The sequence below is a fragment of the Misgurnus anguillicaudatus genome, chromosome 9, assembly GCF_027580225.2.
Source record: "Misgurnus anguillicaudatus chromosome 9, ASM2758022v2, whole genome shotgun sequence".
Lineage (NCBI taxonomy): Eukaryota > Metazoa > Chordata > Actinopteri > Cypriniformes > Cobitidae > Misgurnus > Misgurnus anguillicaudatus.
The window spans coordinates 36646370-36667820 of record NC_073345.2 but is presented as its reverse complement, the minus strand read 5'-3'; the positions used below and the strand labels follow the sequence as shown (position 1 = coordinate 36667820).

The 21451-nt window shown below is 39.3% G+C and overlaps 1 protein-coding gene across 1 annotated transcript; it reads right to left on the bottom strand.

The window, feature by feature from the left end:
• Positions 1 to 1802: 1802 nt before the first annotated feature.
• Positions 1803 to 20852, bottom strand: jak2a (Janus kinase 2a). The gene is made up of 24 exons (XM_055179754.2): positions 20645 to 20852; positions 11168 to 11386; positions 9434 to 9557; positions 9242 to 9359; positions 8309 to 8454; positions 7958 to 8249; positions 7674 to 7793; positions 7416 to 7573; positions 7169 to 7280; positions 6875 to 7061; positions 6665 to 6786; positions 6246 to 6380; positions 5957 to 6044; positions 5752 to 5879; positions 4462 to 4600; positions 4164 to 4315; positions 3934 to 4084; positions 3694 to 3827; positions 3366 to 3555; positions 3148 to 3272; positions 2865 to 3037; positions 2515 to 2632; positions 2193 to 2306; positions 1803 to 2082 (listed from the first exon to the last, which is right to left on the bottom strand). Exons 2-24 carry the CDS (start codon positions 11373 to 11375, stop codon positions 1975 to 1977), a joined length of 3342 nt encoding a protein of 1113 aa, XP_055035729.2. The 5' UTR covers positions 11376 to 11386; positions 20645 to 20852; the 3' UTR covers positions 1803 to 1974.
• Between the last annotated feature and the right edge of the window lie 599 nt (positions 20853 to 21451).

Here is a 21451-nt window from a genome sequence, read left to right as displayed (position 1 = left end):
TAGGTCAGCTTGCATGTTAAGTGAGCATTCCTCGACATAAAGAGATGTCGGAGGCTGTGGACTTTAGCGTTGGGTTACATAACCCTTCGTTCACCAATCGTAGTTCTGCACATAGAGATTCAGCTACAGGCTTCCCATGACAAGATTGTTCGGTGTATCGATCAATAAACTCGTCACTGACATCATCATCCTCCGTGTATGCTTGTCGGTGTAATATACAGATATTGTGTTTAAATGTCCAACCTATTAGTGAATTAGTGAGTCGTTAAATGTCACTCTTAGACTTGGTCCATTTTATATTTTACCATGGCAAGCAGTCCTGGTGGACCAATCACACCACTTGCGGTCCATGCAGAACTGACATGTTGATAAGTTTTTAGAGATGTCCGCATCAGGCTAGTATGCATCTATGTGTAGGCTACGTCGTACACGCAATGCAAAAGTATAAATTGTACTTTAGCTTTCAACACATAAGAACCTCGGAGCACTTTTATTTTGTACAAAACATGAACAATGAAGTTATTTAATTACAAATGTGATGTCCAATCAAATCACAATCAAAAAATTAAAGTCTAAATAACACAAACTTTAGAATGTTTGCTATTCATTCACTTTTTCTTACGGAAAGAACAGATCAGTACATCAGTGCTTACAAAAACAACTCGTGAAAAAATAAATGCAAGAGTAATAATAAAAACAATCATTTCATTCATTTGCACCAATTTAGTCGTCTTATACATCAATAAAATCAGCAACTCATCGAGTTTAACTGCATGTTTTTGATGATGAACACGATGTAGCACATCAAACTATTGGGCCAAGAGAGACTTGACAAGCGTTCTCCATCTCCAGAGAGTTAAAGTTGAATTAATATTTATAAAATAAAACACAAATCTTTGATGGGTGAAGTCAGATCTATACGTCTGTCTGTTAGGTCTATTAAATAAGAGGTAACACTTTATAATAAGGGTCCATGAATCATAATAAACCAATACCTAAATCAATTCTTACTTAAGTATGAACTAATGCTGAGTTAATGCATGTACTAATCATAAACTAATGAAGAGTCATCATGAACTAAAACATGACTCAACACATCAATTCATTGTTAATTAATACAACTGAAAAACACGTTGTACTTAATGATGACTCTTCATTAGTTTCTGATTAGTTCATGATGAAGTTCAAATACATTTATGTCTTAGTTCATTATGACTCTTATTATAAAGTGTAACCATGTAAGATATTAAAACTGAAATCAAGATATTTAAAGGTGTATTTTGCCCACCAATTGGTCAAACTTTTATTACATTTTAAAACAGATCCTTTAATATTTTAAATTGTATTTAAAACTCACTGCTTTTAAAACGATTATTTTCATTTAAAGTAAAAAAAATTGATTTCTGCTTGATATCTAAATGTAAATTCAGGAACTGAACTGTAAATCGTGTGTGTGTGTGTGTGTACTACAGTCAAGCAAAACAACAACATATCTATCTAGTCTGTGGCTAGTTTAGTGTAAGTTTGGCAAGTGATTTCCAAGACCTCTGTTGAGCAGGTACAGGTTGGGTTTTATTAGGTTTGAAAGAATACTGGATACACACATGCACACACACACACACACACACACACAGACACGCACACACACACACACACACACGCTACAAGAAACAGATCTCCAGTAGACAGATTTAAGCACCTCTTCTATAAGCACTCAGCATTTCTTCCAGTCTGTCAGTTTTTAAATCACCTTTAAACTTTTATGCCATCCACACTGTTGTGTAACATGAATTTTCACAAGGTAAAATATTCCACAGTGTTTTTTTAATAATACAAAATCATAAAACAGCACGTACAACAGTAAAGTAAACACCAGATATGAGAGGAACTCCAGCACTAGCGGCTCTAATCCTGCAGATCCTGCAGTGACAGCAATCACGACATTTCCTAAAGAAAATCAGTCGCACACATCAGTCAGCTGCTCGTGCCGTCCTGGATGGCGTTTACTTTCCGAGCGAGATCTTTAAATGTGGGTCGCCCGCTCGGCTCTGCCGTCCAACATTGTGTCATTAAGGTGTAAATCTGAAAGAAAGACACAGGACAGGGCGGTCAGATACACGGCTCTGTCTTTAGAAACGTCTTCACTGTTGGGCGTTCAGTGCTTTCGGTTTAGATGAGGGTTCAACAGTTACCTCAGCCGGGCATCCGTTTGGAGACGGCAAACGGTAGTTTCTTTTGAGCAGATCAATCAAGTAGTAAACGATCATTTGACCCTGTTTATCTTCACCCATCTGCTCCATGAACACCTGCCACAGAAACAAACTCACGCTGCATGGATGCTTATAATCAAAACCTGAAGCAAGGGTCATATTTAAACTCTTCTAGCATGCAGGTCTGAATCAGGTCCATTTACAATCACATCGTATCAGATTTAAACATCTGTCTCTTAAGATCAATATAATATAAAACTTATTATGAACATGGAAGTGACGAAGAGACGATCAAGAGACTTACAGTCGGAGGGCTGCAGGATTTGTCACTGAAGGTGAAAAGTTCGTACAGAACGACTCCAAAACTCCAGACATCAGATGCGACACTAAACTTACTCTCGGTCAGAGATTCTGGTGCGTACCTTCATCACAACACACATCATCACACGTCTAACATTTAATACAAAATTTCCCCCAAAAAAAACATTTATCCATAAACAAAAAATAAGAAATGAAATGTTGAGCTAAATGAGCCTTTTGTTAAAAAACAAAAACACAAAGAAAATCTCTGTGTTTGTTTCTTGTAAATGATTTTGAAATGTTTGCATGTCAATAAAAAAAAAAAGATTTATTTTAATCGTCTAAAGATCTCACCAGAATATGGGGCTTTCACCCGGCTCATGCACGGTGTAATATTCCTTATCCTGAGGAAGAACTTTAGTGAGGCCAAAGTCTCCGATTTTTACCCGAAATTCACTCTCCACTAGAATGTTACGAGTAGCCAAGTCTCTGTGGACGTAGCGCTTTGATGCAAGGTAGTCCATTCCCTAAACACACACAAATAAAAACTGTCAGATGATTCAGCTTTTGTTTGTGTTATAATCAAATGTTTGTGGATGTGTGAGAACAGCTGTTATTGTGTTGAGATTTTCAGTACCTTACAGATTTGGGATGCATACATCAAGAGTTTCTTGTGGTCAAAACACTCCTTATTTTTGGAAAGGTAATCTCTCAAACTTCCGAAGGGCAAATATTCCATAATGAGACGTAAATTCTTTCGGCCTGCAGACAGACAGACAGACAGACAGACAGACAGACAGATGAAGAGACGGCCTGTAAGACATTTAGGATGAGAGTGGTGTAGTGAAGTCTTACCTGCAGTGTAACACACTCCCTTGTATTTGACTATATTCTCATGCTGCAGCGATCGCAGGATCTCAATTTCCCGCTCAAAGTCTCGCATATGTTCGGCTGTGCTGTGTTGCAACTTCTTCACTGCGACGACCTCACCCGTGTTATCCTGCAGCGGGTCATACCTGCACTTCTCCACACTGCCAAAGTTACCCTGCAAGCAGACAGACAGACACATTTAGTGTGCATGTGTGTGTATATATGTGTGTGTGTATATATGTGTGTGTGTGTGTGTGTGTGTGTGTGTGTGTGTGTGTGTGTGTGTGTGTGTGTGTGTGTAATGACTCTTCACCTTCCCCAGCAGCTGAAGGAAGATCAGATGTCTGGCTTCAAACTGAGCTGGATCCTGATTCTCAAACGCTCCAGTAAAACCCAAAGCTCGATTCCTGCTCGTCACCATCTCGCTCTCTACTAACAACTCGTAGTCTGAGCAAAACAGTGAGTTAAGGGTGAGTTACTGAGCAGTGTACTTAACAGCAGCATGCCTGTGGTTAACTTTAGTAAGGTTTACTAGCGTATGTGAGAGCAGCACCTGGTGTGAAGAGGCTGTTGAGATCTCTGATGAGAGCTCTGAATGACGGTCGGTGAAGAGGCTCGTAGTCCATACAGCTGTTAATAACATTAGCCAGTTCTGTCCATTTAGGAGCTGGAAGCTGATGCTTGTCCTCGTAAAACAGCAGCTTCTGCACGACACAAAAACAATCGTCATCTCCAGCCAGACACGACAGACGCACACACAGAGACGCTTCGGCGACGCCGCACCTTGGAGCTGTCGTATGCGGCGAGAGGGCGATCTCCACCGCAGTAAATCTCCCACAGCGTCGTGCCAAAGCTCCATTTGTCTGCCGCCAAAGTCAAGTTACGACTGTCCCTGACACACTCCGGAGGAACCCAGGGGATCCGGTCGATGAGAACTACAGAACCATCGCACACATTCAGTTCAATCACACGTCACATTGTTTCAAAGCAGCTTTACACAAACACCAAGAAGTGAAGGATTAAATCTAAAGTATTAGACAAGGATTCGACAGTAAACGGCAGATCTGAGCTAAACTCGTACACTCTTTGGCCTGAACCGTCAGACTGATTCCCGGGTCACTCAGTTTGACAAACGGAGGCGTTCCGGTCTTTCGATCTTCCTCGCGAGTCACCAGAACGTTCCTGGCACAAACGTTTCCGTGGATCACGTTCTTTTCCTCCTGTGAAAGATGAGATGAGATATCGGATCGATACAAAAAAACTGACCTGGCGGTACATAGTCTTCTTTACACTCAACAACAGTCTGCTTATCATTCTGCACATAAGAACTATTATTCAGACATCACTGGCAGTGTTACAGCTAATTATAAATGTTAATTTAAAGGGACAATAAGTAGGATGTTCCCCCATCTGGTGGTGAAATTGTATTTTGCATTCAAACAAATAGTGCTCTCTACCGCCTCGCTTTTCTAAATGCGTTTTGGAAATAAAGTAGCCGTTATGTACTCACTGATCTCCTTGTCTTTTTCAGCTGTTCCAAACTTCCATTTTTGGCTAAAGTACTAGAGCTTGTTGTGGCTACTTAGTTAAATCATCATCTAGCATTGAACAGTCTTTTTGAACCTTTTCAATCTGGGTTCAGAAAGGGGCATAGTACTGAGACAGCTCTAGTAAGGGTAGTAAATGATCTTCTGATTGCGGCTGATTCTGGTCTTGTTAGACCTCAGTGCTGCTTTTGACACTCTATGTCACTCTTTTTTGTTGGATAGGCTGAAAAATTGTCTGGAGTAGTACTCAGTTGGTTTCGGTCTTATTTAACAAATCGGGCCCAGTTTGTAAGCTTGGTAATTACAAATCTGATACTGTGTCTGTTTGTCAAGGGAGTTCCTCAGGGTTCAGTGTTGGGTCCAATTTTATTTAACATTTACATGCTTTCACTTGGGCAGATCATCAGGAAACATGGTCTTAGGATTCACTGCTAAGCAGATGATACGCAGATTTACATCACCACTAGTCCTGATGTACATTGCTCATTAACAGTTTTGCATAATTGTCTAGCAGAGATTAGTACTTGGATGCAGAACAATTTCCTGATGCTGAAAGGCTCGAAAACAGAATTGATGCAGATTTGTACGGTGGCGGCTATTCGTAAGGCAGAGCATATTAGTTTGATCGTGGACTCTAGCATGTTAACCCTCACATCACAGGTGCATAATCTTGGTGTCATTTTTTATCCACAGTTAAGATTCAAAGCACATATAAAACAAATCTCTAAAGCCGCTTTTTACCACTTAAGAAATGTTGCACGACTCAGACCTTTTCTTTCTTTTGCTGACACAGAAAGGCTTATATACTCGCACGTCATGCTCACCAGGTGGTGCAGTGCCCAGGCCAGTTGCTTTGCGACCTCCAGCTTCCAGGTGATGTTGATGGAGCTGCGGTTTCTCCTCAGGTACGTGTCCAGAGAGCCGAAGCGTACGTACTCTTGCACCATGATGTCTGAAACACAAGCGCATGCTTACACCTCACAAAACACCACGTCACGTGAACACCAACACGGCCTGAGTGGGACTTACGTTCGTCTGCGCACACGCAGATGCCATAATTCAGCAGAATGTGTTTGTGTGACAACTGACTCATCATGCTTGCCGATTCAAAGAACGACTGCAAAAGATACAGAAAGAGACGGACAGACAAACATTGTGTATTTCTCGCTTTTGCAATATTATAATAACTTAACAAAATCATGGCAACATGACAGAAAGAAAGAGAAAGAGAGAGAGAGAGAAATAGAGAAAGAAAGAGAGCAAGAAAAAAAGAGAGAGATTGTGTATTATTGTGCAGCAGTATTTTTCTCATAATAACCTCTGTGTAGTTGCGGTGGGATTTTTCTAGAACTTTCAGCACAACTTCCATCTTGTGGACTTCTCCGTAGTCTCCGAGCTCCGTCCGGACCCCTCGAAACACCTGAGTGAACGTTCCCTGACCCAAACATTCCCTCTGTGTCCACCAACAAAAGAGTTTAAACATTTTATGTCATGCACGTGTGTGTGTGTGTGTGTGTGTGTCAACTTTGGCTTAACTTAGCACTTTACTGTATACGTTATATTATTAATATGCTCGCTTGTACGGTTTAACCGCTATCTCTACTTCTTATATTATCTATTGATTTTCTGTGTTCTCCTCTACACCTTCTCATGTAAAGCTGCTTTGCAACAATTAACACTTGTGAAAAGCGCTATATAATAAAATTGAATTGAATTGAATTGTGTGTTTAGACTTACAGTCTCCAGATCTTCTTTACGGATTTTGTGGAAGATCATTTGATTGATGTGTTTAAACACAGATGGAGAAAGACAAACATTAGAGGTCTCATTACTCCTGGACACCAGCAGGTTGGATTTATCTAAAAAACAGACAAAAATACAAACACACAGATCAACTCAGCTCACATGACACAAATAAAATAAATATTCTGCACATTTTGCTCTGACCTTTGGTTTTGGGTGGACAGCAGCGAGTTAACTGGAAGACGTGAGTGTCCGAGCGCAGCGCCTCCTTCTGGTAGCGTTGCAGTAATTCACTCAAACTCCCGAAACTGCATTTGGCTCCACTGAGCACAAACTCCCCTGAATGTGAGCGATGAATGAGACAGTGTTTGATCTGCTGCTCTCCATCACACTGTACAGACACACACATACACCCTTCATCTTGAGTCTTCATCATTACAGGCCTTGTTCTTTCTCACATCATACAATAGAAATAAATTCATATAACATCACACTTGCCTCAATGACAAATGAAAGGAAGTATTTGTCGTAATCTTTCGGGCTGCATCTGAGGATATAAATGCCCGTCTGATTTTCATACCGCCGCAGACAACTGATGGCAAACTCCGTCCTGAAAACACAACAACGCTTCATTTCTGAAGGTGAACGTTTATGCATGTACAGGCATTTTCGCTAAAAAAGACATACACCTCTTTTAGATCTTAACTTCTGAATGGTAGTGTAGCACGTGTAGGGTTAAACTTACGAAACAGGGCCGTGACAGTTGATCTGTATGGCCTCCAGGAGTCTAGGGGGCGCCACCTCCTTACACAAGTAATGATGAGCATCTGTGGTGAGCCTGTAGTAGCCGTCAATCAAAGACACAAAGGATAAAGCCTCCGACAGAGAATGAAACTCCAGCTCCTGTCAGACACAAACAGAAAATCTACTGTCAACACAAAGCAGAATGAGGTTTTCCAGAACTGTATGAGTGTGTGCGTGCGTGTGTGAGAAAGACCAGTACCAGAGTCTGACTGTCCTGTCTGTTAATAGAAACGATTCTATTCTCGACGGATCCGTCTTTAGTCCCCTGCTTTATACTGATGTCAATGACCTCTGAGAAATCACAGTATACCTGCAGACCCTGAGCAGACACAGAGAGCAAGAGACAGACAGACAGTCAGACAGAGACACAGACAACAGAGTCTTCAGCCATCAGTGACCTCACATCACCACACACAGCTGAGCTACACACAACAAAACCTAACCGTTCAAAACAGATAAGTGAAACAAAACACCACGGGGTACCTCTCCATCTCTCTCCTCTATTCCTTTGGACCATCGAATGCCGTGCTTGCCGCTGACCACGATGGTGACCGGTCCCGTGGATCGCTCGTAGACGTGAAAGCGTTCGGTGTAGAAGGCCGTCTGCAGCGTCTCTAGACTGACCACGTACTTCAGCTTGAGGTCTCGTGCCGTGGCTTTACACGAGCTGAACTCCCGAATGAACTTCCTAAAGCGGAATCGGATTCGCTTCCGGGTCACAAAGTGTTGCTTCTGAATGTGGGCTCGCATGTTCTTCGGAACGAACGACTTGTAACTGCAAAAGAACGTCACGTCAAAGCCGGGTCAATGGTATGGTCGGGAATGAGCTCTTACCTGCTGTGATTGTAGATGTCGACGGGTGATTTGCCTTTATCTTTGGCCAATCGCATCATATCAAGAACAGCCAATCCCAAACATTCTTCCTGAAACTGTAGACTGATGGGGACGTTGACTGCGCCGCTCAGAAAGTCACATCTCCACTGATAAACAAACACAAAAACACTTTGGATCAGCTGCATTTCCACAGTAAAACAAAAGAGACATCCAGAGTTCATCTGTGATTACTAGTTTGATATATTTGTCAAATGGCTTTGAAAAGTGGCGAAATGGTTACTTCAGTGCTTAAATGAACATCATGCATTATTAGTCATCGTGTGTTTGAACCCAGGAAACACACATCTAAAAAAATGTAACTTGCAATGCCCTGTAAGTCAGTTTGAATAAAAGCGCCTGCCAAATGCATAAATGTAAATTATTTTTGTATGGTTCACACTGTACAGTTGTGGCCAAAAGTATTGGCAGGGAAAGATTTTGTGTTTTGGTGCTTCACTATTATTCACATTATTCTATGATATTCTAGAAAACAATGATAAGCATATAATAGGTTTTAAAGGCTTTTATTGGTTAAGAGTGTTGACCCTCGGTCTTCATAACTTTACATTAGCTTCTGGACTACACCCACATGAACTCCACACATGAACGGTCTCAGGGTGCTTCACTGGTTTACAGGGACACTGGAAATGTCTTAATAAATATACTAAATGTTAGTTTTTCATAGATTAAAGTCTGCCAACAGGTTTTTGTGTCATTGGGGTTAGGGACTGGGGTAGGTTAGGGGAATAGAATATAACAGTTTGTACAGTCGAAAACGCATGGGTTAGGAGTTAGGTTAGTGTTAGGTACAGTCGAAAATGCATTGCGTCTATGGAATTGTCCGCGTAAAGCACATATGCCAACGTCTTTGTGTGGTGAATTTCTCTTTCTCACCTGCGCAAACAGATAAGCTGTTGTGATGTCATCGAGCACAGGTGACTCTGAACTCTTTGTGACGCCGTATCTGCGGGCACAGTTTGAACTGCTCCCATACCAGCCTGGAAAATAAAACCTATACAGAGAGTGAACGAGTCAAGCATCAGACAACCTTCAGCAGGACTGAACTTCTGACGTGACTCTGCGTACCTGATTCTAAACAGAAGCTTCTCATTGGTGGATGGTTCAATCTTAAAAACGTGATTGGGCGGAAGCCAGACACGGTCCTTTTCCCTCATCAGTCCAAACAGACTGCAGTACATGGGACTGATACCTGTAAAAAAACACACACACGTTTGAACTCATTTATGCAACGAGACTTCACGAGAAACATCAAGAGAAAGAGTGACCTCCTCAGTGAAACAAATACAGTAACAGATGCCAGTTATTCTACAGCTGCCTGTCTGTCTGTCTGTCTGTTCATGATGAGGACAGACAGACAGGTGGATGGGCGGCAGCTGTGTTAAAGAGGGAAGAAAGAAAAGAGGAAGTCAAACAGGGTGTATCCTGCAGAAACACACACAAATGTGAAGATGCATGAACCCTAAAACTAACACACTCATACCAAAATAAACGCTACACACTCACATGGGTAAACAGGAAGTGGCAAGAGTGGGAACAGGAAGTTTACCAGCCTGCACTAACACTGTATAGCCAAAGTCATAAAAAGGCATAACACACAAAATGTGTTTTGTCTGCCTCAAGACACACATTATCGTACACACACACACTCCTGACACACAATCCTCAAACACGCACACACACACACACTCTCTGGTTTCCATGTTTTGTGGGGACATTCTATAGACATAATGGTTTTTAAACTGTACAAACTGTATATGGGTGATTCTCACGAAAACTTGGTTTTAAAAATGTCAAGCATGAAAATGTAAAAATTGCTTAAATTAACAGTCAGAAAACATCAACACTGACATATTTTCAAAATGAAATGACAAACCTGAAAGAACATAATTTGGAGATTCTGCACATGCTTTTAAAATCAAAGTATTATGCTTCTATTAATTAAATGAACATTTAATAAGCATCTGTTGCGGTAATGATAATCAAAATGTCGTGTAAGCATTCTGACAAGACAATATTTCTAATTAACTGTAAAAAAATGATCTTACCTGGTAGCCATCTTGAAGTAACTGGTCCATGTGCTTGGTCACTCAAAATCAAACTTTATTAAAATTCTGTATGTGTTCTTAAACTGTTCTCAAAAAGTGTTGCGGAGGATGAGAACATCAGGCATGGACACATCATTTTCCTAATTTTTCTTCATTATTATTATACATGAATATTCAGTAAATATTTTTTCTGTCATCTAAAGTAGTCTAGAAAAACATCCATTTATTTTTTTTCTTAATATTTTTGTGTTGATTTGATTAAATTACAACATAACGCATGTTCAAACACAGCCGGACACATTGCGGTAATGAGAATTTCAGCAGAAAATGAGATAAAATTTCCAATTATAAATTCTTATGTTGAAATCACACATTGTGCAAGGTAAAACACAGTATTGTGTTAATTCTGATGCTTTTTAATGTTACTATATTACACATTTTAAAGCTAAAATCATAAGTGCCGTGGTGTTTCAATGGTTTTGTGAGAATCACCCATATTCTATTCCCTTCCCCTAACCATCACAGAAAACTTTCTTGTACCTTAGATTTTCAAGAAACATCATTTTGTTTGATTTATAAATTTGTTTCCTCATGGGGACCTCAAAATGTCCCCACAAGGTCACAAAAATACTGCTATTCCTATCTTTGTGGGGACAATTGGTCCCCACAACGTGATAATTACCAGGTACACACAGAGACAGACTCGCACACATACATACACCGCAAACACACACACACACACACAGAGACTCACCACACTCTTTAGCTGCACTGATGCAGATCTCCTCTGTCACATATTCTCCAGGTGGGTATGGAAGCACACGTGATTCGTCTCTGCAGCAGAGCAGATGAACCTCCAGGGCGGCGCTAGACGACTGTTTCTCTGAATGTGAATCACTGTTGACGTGCGCTGTACTCACACATGAGGGCGTCTCCATGGTAACAAACGTGGTCAAAGCCATGTACCATTACCCTGTAGAGACACTCACACATATTAGAGGTGGGACGTAGGTCTGCGAAATTAAGTAAAAATCAATTAACTCATCCTTGCACGTGAAGCACGACTGTCTGTCTACAACAAATATAACAATGGATCAGTATTGCACACTAAGGACGCACGGAATGTTCGGCAACCAAAATTATTCGGACGAAAATAGCAAAAAACTCATTTCATTTACATACATTCCACCAAACAATGAGGTCTTTAATGACGCAATCAAATAGTAACCAGCGCAGAGTAAGAGACGCACAAATTCAGCAAACATGTTGGTGAAAGTATTTTAAAGTTTCCGAGAAAGACACGAAAACATACAGCACTACAAGATTCATTTATCATTTAAAATCAAGACGTCCTGCAGAACACCATGTGTATGAGAAAGACACGGCGGTGATTCTGGTATTTGTCTGCTGTATGCACAGAGAACGAGAGATTTTAGCTCTTCATCTCATGTCATATAACAACAAAGAGCATCAGCAGTATGTAATAAAAACTTCCCAGTCCTACAATGACAAACACGCTATTAAACCAGAAATAAAACCTTTATTAACAATAAGCTTTTTGTTAGACTACTTTGATGAGCGTCATCTCCTGTCAATCTTGCCGCCGTCTCTCTCCCTTGTGCTTGACCGTACAGGCAGGCATTATTCCTGCTCAACGTACAGTTCAGTGATATATAAGCGTCGCTGTAAGTTTCTTAAGGTAGAGTAATAAAGGAATAGAAGATGGGATTATTATAAGCAAAGACTCATTTGTGAGTTTAACAAGTCAGATATCGGATCAGAGAAGTGACCAGATGTAAAAGGCCCTATAATGACTGCTGAAATGTTTTTAAAAAATGTTCACTGATAAATAATGTGAAATCAGTATAATAAAAAAGACATTCTGAATGAAACTTGGTACAATGGAAAATTAAAAATAAAATAAAAAATTGTATTCGGCCGAGTTTTTCATTTTATTGAGCCTCAGCCAAGAATTTTGGTGCATCCCTATAGCACACGTTACTTTATTATATGTTTACATGCACACAGTGTTAAAGTTAAGAGTTAACGAAACCTCTACAAGACACTTTTATTATTCAAGTGAAAGTGTTTTGCTTAAGGGCACCTCAGTCGTAATCTGCTGGCCATGAGAACCGGCAACCGTCGACTCTAACCGCTAGGCTATGACTGACCTACTTTAAATCTCTTTGATTTAGAATTTGCAGAAATGTTCTCTTATCTTTTATCAAACCGCTTCATGAGGTCTCAGCTTGAAATGATTGTAACAGTACTGAAGGATATCCCGTATACTTTATTATCATCATTCAGTCTGAGGATATCATTTATTTAAACATGTTTTAAAAATTATACTTTCCTTTTTAACAAATAATATATTGGCACAATTATATTTAATCTACAAAAAGTAATTTCAAACATTTTAAGCATACACCTTCAGATTAAAGGATTTTTAAGATCACGAGATGATTTCAGTCAAGTCTTTCAAAACATTTTGAACAGTAGTGTATATAGACTTGAAATATTGTTAATTTTGGTATAAACTTGCAGGAATTTGCTATTTAACTTACTACTTAGCAGTTAGTTAAGCCTTCAAGTCAATGCTAACTAGTTGTTGTATTAATAAAGGTTTACTCAAAACATGCAGGAGGATATCAACAGATTAAAGAAATAGTCCACTCCCAAATAAAAAGTCTTTGATTCATCCACGTGTCATTCAAACCCAGAATGTCTCTCTTTCTCTCTTTTCTGTAGAACTAAAATATATTCTGAGAAATCTCTCCGTGGTTTTATGTCCATTCAGTGTTGTTTGGTTACAAACATTCATCAAAATATCTTCCTTCATGTTTATCAGAACAATTAAATGTATAAAGGTTTGAAACAAAATGAGAGGGAGTAATAATCAGAGAATTTTTATTTTTGGGTGAACTATCACTTTAATTAATTTATGCATCACGGTATAACACAGCAGATATCTTAAACGTAATTAGTAAAAACTATGTCTTTTTTATTTTTTCCCCTGGTATACCCTGTTAAACAGACATTTCTAGGTGAATGTTGCTATACAATATATATCAGACAAACTAACCACAAAATATTGTGCCAATAGTTTACTGTAGTAATGCATTGCTGTGATGTGAACCGCAAGACTGAACCACGCCAATTTCCATCTCAGACGAGTACACTTCACACCATCATCATCATCATCATTATCAGCTGATAAAGTGTGTATAAGATCACATCACTGTAAATAAAGCTCTTACTTAACATCATGCACCATGCAAATTCTGTCACATTGCTGCGGGTCACTCTGAGGATTCTGTGGTGGCACAAAACACTCCAGAGAAACAGGAAACAAAAATGGCAGTCAGTGTTTGTATGTGTGTTAGTGTGTGCGTGTGTGTGTGCGTGTGTGTTAGTGTTTGTACATAAGATTTGAAGTTCACAAACTCAGTCGACTCTCTGAGTGTGTTTACGCTGCAGCTAGATGATCAGACCAGCTGACTAGTCAAGTCTTTAATTGCTAGTATTTCAACTGCTTTGTTGTTTAAACAGATGAACATTTAGTGCTGTGCTTGTTGCTGTTTTTGCTGCTTCCAGCTACATAAGCGTCACATGGAGGGACAAACTGACACAAATACATACGGCACAGATGAAAATACTCACACATGAACTCAGTTTGTGTTTGTATGAGTTATCAGTGTGCATGCAGACACACAGTAGTGCTTTTATCTGCAGAAAAAAACCTGCTGAAATGTCTGGGTTATCACACAGCAGCTCACAGAAATGCTTGCAGAAAATTACTGCATAGAACAAAACAAAAAAACGCTATAACCAGATCCAAACCGCTAGAATCCAACACAAAACGCTATAACTGGATCCAAACTGCTAGAATTCGACTCGGACTGCTAAAATCAAGGACCAATAAATTTCCCAGACTCTTGCATGGGAAGTTAAGCTGGGGAATTAGGGTAATACTTATACATCATATACAAGCATAAATATAAGTATTTGAATGCAAGCAAACTAATTCAAATGACTAAAACAAGTAAAAAAAGACTTGACATCTCTGATAAATTTGGGATGAACATTACTCAATCAACAACATGCTAACTATATATACCGGTAACCAAATTATGACCTACGGTTTTATATAAACAGATAACTGGCAAGCAGAAAAAACAGCATTGCAGTTTAAGCTAGCACTATGATAGTTAGCTTTATAAATTGTCAATGAAATTACATTTAGCATATCTGATTTACTGGCTAGTTAGCAAGCTATCGTATTTTGTTCCAGTAAACACAAACTAATACAATTAATAAACTAATAACCTACTAGCTAATACACCAACTACAAATGGTGTACTTACTTTACGTTGCTTTGTTTTATGGTGCGAGTCTGTAAGATGGTATTTGTCCCACACCATGTGCGTAAAAGTTATACAAACCAAATATAAGTCATTTACACTAAAACTATACAGATAACTGCATCCTGTTCACTTTTTCATTTCTAGCTTTTTTCTTATTCTCATTTTATGTTTCTTCATTTCTTTCAAGTTTGTGATCATCTTTATTGGCAAAAAAATAATCCCTTTTAAATCCACACACTTGAAAGTGACATGTAACCCATCCCAGTGAGGTGCATTTGCTTTAAATGATTATTTATAAATAAATTAAACAAGTTTAAACAAAACAACTCTCCTAAAAACACATAAGTTGAATCACTATGAAAAATATGATTTAAGGTAAGAATATGCTTAGTACCTTAGAGCTCCGCACGTGCCTGAAAACTAGGCTCTGGCCCAAGACGTTAAAGCCCTTGTACGACAGCTTATTTCTTTTAAAGAGCACCTATTGTCCAATTCAGCTTTTTACATTTCCTTTGGTGTGTAAGTGTGTATTAGTTCATGTTAACGATAAGCAAAAGGTACAAATCCCAAAGTAAACATTGACCACGTTTACATGCCCACCAATAATGCGATTATTTCCAATAATGCGAGTAAGGTCTTAATCGCAGTAAGACATGACTGGAGCTAACCTCTTCACTCCGGTTTACATGCAGTTTTTATTTTCGGATTATTCACACAAAGTCCAATGCAGAGCACAAATGATGAACTCACATATATGGTCCACTGTTTTAATTTACTTACGTTAAATGACAAACACGTTGTTATAGATGTATTTCATTATCCGGTGCAGTGATGAAGATATAAATATGACAGTGCCTGTAAAAGGCGTTCACATGATATAAAAATATAGTTTTAAAAATCGTTTTATATTAAAGATAATTGCAGAGCTCACACAACAACTATAACGATAGCGATTTTGGTACATGATGAACGATAAACCATTGACAGCCAATCAAATCTATTTGAACTTGAAGTGCACGCGCACTTAAAATGCAGTAGAAAGCTCATTCATTGCTGAGCAGTGATGGTACTAACGGCGTTATAAATAAACGGCGTTATTAACTGCGTTATTTTTTTCAGTAACGAGTAATCAAAAAAATTACATTTTCTCCCGTTATAACGCCGTTACCGTTATTGACAATAAATGCTGCTCGTTACTATAATTAATCTCACTAAAGCGATTTTCACCAGAGTAAGTTCTCTCATGCAGACAGGCAATGTTTGTCTCTAGTGTGTGTGTGTGTGTTGGGGGCTGAGAGACACATAACTGATGCTGATTGGTGTGAGTGTGTGGTAGAGGGGGTGGGACAACCACATAAGCGGTGATGATTGGCTTAATTTCCATCACTAGCCAACCAGAGGCAGGCAGAGATCATATGCAAACACATGCACAGTCCGAGAAGTTCAGTGCAGTGTTGCCAACTTGGTGACTTTGTTACTAAGTTTAGCAACTTTCTAACCCCCTTTAGCGACTTTATTTACTAAAAGCGACTAGGAGAAATCGAGCGATCTTTTCTGGCGTGGTTGGAGACTGACGCGAGAGCATGTATCGCTCTCTCTTCTCAACGAGAGCGGTTGATGCTGCTAGCCACTCACAGGCAGCCCGGACCTCGCGCTGCAGTCCGCGAGTCCCACACCCGCAATGACAGAGCGATGATGACAAGTACAACAAACTCACAGGTAGCAGTCGCAAACACAAAGTATAATAAGCACTACTATTCAATCGTTGAGGTGAAACGCAAGAATGTTTATGTAATGTGCAACTTATGCAGAGTAAGAAAGAGCCTCTTCACGTCTGTAATTCTGATCTAATAAAGCACCCCACATCGTCACATGCTGCCACTACTTGCGAAAATTAACCAGGGGTTTTTGTGGTAAAAGTGCAGTAACCATGGTTTTTTGGCGTATTGATTGCTATTAGTAAAACCATGGTTTTACTACAGTAACCATAGTGAATTATGGTTTGTTGTCAAAACCATGGTTATTTTGTGGTAACCATGGTTTTACTGCAGTAACCATGTTTTTTGGTTTTAACTGTAGTAAAACCATGGTTAATTTTCTTAAGGGACAAAATTAGTGGTTTCTCTTTAGTGTCTAATTCATTCAACAAATGTTTTATTGGGGGCATCCAAGTTATTTGAAATATTTGAACTTTTTTAAGTAACGCAATAGTTACTTTGCCTGGTAATTAGTTACTTTTATAATGATGTAACGCAGTTACTAACTCAGTTACTATTTTTTAGAAGTAACTAGTAACTATAACTAATTACTTTTTTAAAGTAACGTTGCCAACACTGTTGCTGAGGTTATAACATAAAATTACCCCAGGTATACAGAGCTGATGCAGTTGTTGCTGTGAAATTTTTCTACCACAATGACTACGCCAAAAGGTAAGCTATTAACCTAGTACATTCATTGTTTAGTTACGCCAAACGCAGCGAGTTGAGGACATCTGCTGGTTTCCCGCTGTGTAAATGCAACAAGAACAGCATACATTCAGTGTAGGGATGCACCGAAATTTCGGTCGCCGAAAATTTCGTCCGAAAATGGCATTATCGGTTTCGGGCCGAAATAAAAAATCCAGCCGAAAATGTAAACCGAAAATGAATGTCAAACGCGCCCCTCCCATCTGTGCGCTAGCGCTTTGGTTTCTCTCACGGTGATCAGTCGTCTCCCACATAGACATCATATAGTCTTCTATATAATATCTATGGTCTCCCACCCCTCCCCTTCGTGCTCAATAGTGCTGCAACGACGCGTCGACGTCATCGATTACGTTGACTACGCGACGCGTCACGCTGTTTAATCTCGCGTAATGGCGGCTTCTGCTCCTGGCAGTGTTATCCATACATTTATTTGTTTGTGTGCGCCACAAAATCAACAATGGTCGCAACATTTACATTTTTATTTTCATTTAAAACGGCTTCATTTATTGTTGTGAGCGCTCGGTGGTGCCTCTCTTGTGCACACTCTCTCTCTCTGTGCGTGAAGCCCCTAGACAGCGCCTCTCATACATGACACTGAGTGAAAGAATTAAAAGTTGGATGTGTTTTCCATGCGGATTCCTCTGTGTACTTGCATTTTCACGTAAACGTCAGATGTTACTGAAAGAGAAGACGACTGATTCGAGTTTATCATGAAAGGTTAGCAGTGTCTTCCCACACACACTGGTTCTCTATGTGCTTGTGCGCGAGCTCTCTCTCTCCTCCTATGCCCGCGCATGTCTTCTGTAGTAACTCTGTGTAATGGCAATTTTTTAATTTGCGCCGAATTGTCTGCGATGTCTCGTTTATAAATCAAGATTTTAGTAACTTATTAGTTAAAGTAACAGCTGGTTGGATTAAACACAAGGTTATTGGGTCATGTTTAGTCACTATTTTAATAGTCTTTGGGGCTGGTTTCCTGGACAGAGATTAGCTTAAGCCAGAACTAGACCTTAGTTTAATTAGGAAATATAATTAGTTTAAACAAACATGCATTACTAAAAACATTACTTGTGTGCATTTTGAGGACAAACTAAAGCCACTGATGTATTTAAAGATATGTCAGTGCAAGATGTTTTCAGTTTGGACAGCTTTTATATTTATTTTAGTCTAGGACTAGTCTAATCCCTGTCTGGGAAAACGCCACTATATGTCTGACAACAGAACAGATAATATGTGAAAATAGCTTTCAGTTGTGTTAAAATGCTAATTTCAGACCTTATTAATGTACAACTTTGTTCTTTTTTATAAATGTTTGCAATTTCTTTATTGTTTATTAGATTTTTCCCACCTTTTTGCTGATCCAAAAAATAATCTGATCTGTGCCTCAAAAACTGTAATGTGATCCGAACTGTGAGTTTTTTTTTATTCATCACACACCCCTAGTAAAGTTAGTACACAGTGATAGCCATAAATGCAATTGTACTAATAATTGGCATAATAATTTATTTCGGTGTTTCGGTTTCGATTTTTCGGCCTTGGTTTCCTTTTTTTCGGTTTTCGGTTTCGGCCAAGAATTTTCATTTCGGTGCATCCCTAATTCAGTGACATGTAAACAATTGCAAAAAAGTTTTTATTACAAGAAATATCCAATATTAGGTAATGCCGCGCTCGCTGAGCGAATTAGCATGAAGTTATCATTATGATGTGGTCACTAATATATTTATCGTTATAATTATCGTTATAATGTCCCTTAAAGCTTTTATACACTGCTGTTGTGTTATTTGAGCTGTTTCTGAATGAAGGCAGACTGCTGACAGCGAGTCGTGTTGGCAGAATTCATGTAAAACTTACTAATGTCAAGTTTAAAACGAATGTGTGCTTAAGGTGCGTGACTAAAACACACGTGCACTTAATTAGTGCGGTATAAATGCGATTAAAGCGTTTACATGGACGCATACTGCGATTATAAATGGCGTACGCCACCTCTTTTAATGCGACTATACTTACTGCGATTATGTGCTTAATCGCATTATTTTTATCGAATTATTGCGTTTACATGAGGTAAAGTATAATCGCAGTATTGCCAAAATCCCATTATAATCTCATTATTAGGGTGCATGTAAACGCAGCCAATGATGCGAGTGATCGTCTCCAGCGTAAATCTCTTTTCTTGGACTACAACAAACACTCGGATTGTAGGCAACAGTTTACATCCTGGGATTGGTGATGTAGACAAGACCGACATTATCATAATTCCTCCCGCTTCAGACTCACAGCCTGTAAGTTAAAGGTGGAGTCCACGATGTTTGAAAGCCAATGTTGATATTTGAAATCACCTAAACAAACACGCCCCTACCCCAATAGAATCTGGACCTTCTGTTGATAGACCCGCCCCACACATACGCAACCCGGCATTTGATTTGATTTGATGGGCTATACGTGTGTTTTGGTAGTCGGCCAGTCTCCTTTTCCAAAGCGTTTTTCAAACATCGTGGACTCCGCCTTTAACTCTTGTTAGCAACCGAATCTTTCAAACATGGTAAGGAGCGTCACATTTTCGGTATTAAGGGCAATCACAATTTACAGATTAACTGGCCAAATAAGGGACACAGAGCAGGACAAAATCAATCCGTTTGAGGAAGTGAGTGAAATCTGGAGCTACAAAAATGTACGCTATGTGGAAAAAATGTGTCTTTTTTAACCATAAACCACGCGAACACATTGTATTATACCTAATACACAAAATAACCTTGTTTTCTAGCAATAAAATATGTGCTCTTTAATTAAATTGAAAAATATTTTTAAAAAATGGAGAACCCTAAAAAAGGACCAGTCCACGTGAAGGGCTCTGTAGTAACTCTTCGAATTTAAGGGGGTCCACTTTAAGGGCTCGCTGGCCGAAAAGTTTTGAAACCCCCTGATCGCATGAACTGAATATGAAAAGATCTCTACTGATCTCAGCACAGCGTTAATTCAGGGTAAATATCACTGACTGCACGTACTCGTATGTTTTCGTTGTGCTTCTCCTCACAATGTGCAACACTCAGCGAGATTTTGACAACAAACACATAAAACAAAAACTGTCCGAGTAAGTGGGATGAGGGAAAAGCCCTCTACTGCTTTCAAACTGAAACAGAAAGCGGAGTCTTCTGAGATATCAAACAACATAAAAACCCACTTACTAAAGTTTAAGTTTAGACACCAAAAACATCAACCACAACAATCACCAAAACACATCTAAAGTACACAAATAAATAAAGTAAACAACACCACTCCAAAACATCAACAAATAGCAAACACGCGTCAGTAACCTCCGCTGATCATAGTCATGTGTTTTTCACTAAATGTTTGTGTTTTTTAAGTGTTTAACTTATGGGTTTATTTATTGATTAAGTTACTCACGCCGCTGGTTTAGTTGTCATGGAGACTCCGAACGGAACCGCATTACCCGAGACCACCAGCACCGCGAACACCCGTTAAACTCGCTCAACTATTCATCCGAATTCAATTAAGATCTGGATCTATTGAGAGGAACTCGAAATCCGGTTCTGATCAGACATTCGCGATTCGCAAGCACGCACGAGACATTCAGTATAGGTGGGCGGAGTTTCTACTAACGTCATGGCGTCATATCTAGCCTGCGCATTGGGCCGCTCCTGCGATACGTTAGCGGCGCCGCCATATTAGATGTGGCGAGAGTAGCCTGCAAACAAGTGCGAGTAAAATGTGTTGTTGTTGTTTTTTAGCTATATAAAGCAGAATAACATTTCTCAAGCGTTTTCAATGATTTTTGATGTGTGTGGAATACATAAATGTTTAGTCTACAGTTGTTTACAATCTCGACTGTTGGGGTTAGAAAAGTATTCTTTTTATAAGTAATAATGAAAGCGTGCGCTTGTTGTTAATGCGGATGCGTCCCCAATAAAGTAATATAATTTATTGTAATGAAATGAAGTAAAGTCACATTTAACAAATCTAACCCAGCCAGAAACAACTGTTCAGTCTTGTGAAAGGTCATTCCCGAGACTTGTTTTAAGGTGTGTGACGGTTTGTACACAAGGACGGAGGCATTTTTACCCCCTGTTCCTATGAAGTGGGTTTTGCATTATATGGAGACGTCACACACCCTTTTTTATCTGTGTTGTGTGCAAAAAAAAGAAAAGATCTGTGTTGTGTGCTGTGCTTGTAAGTTGCGCCCTCTAAGGGAGC

Bases quoted from the DNA above. Each gene is read 5' to 3' on its own strand.
- jak2a (XM_055179754.2), bottom strand. From the start codon at position 11,375: ATGGCTTTGACCACGTTTGTTACCATGGAGACGCCCTCATGTGTGAGT. The intron at 9,360-9,433 runs GTACGCAGAGTC...CTCTCTGTATAG, and splicing joins AAGCTTCTGTTTAGAATCAG to GTTTTATTTTCCAGGCTGGT. The intron at 7,281-7,415 runs GTAAGTTTAACC...TTGTGTTTTCAG, and splicing joins AACTGTCACGGCCCTGTTTC to GACGGAGTTTGCCATCAGTT.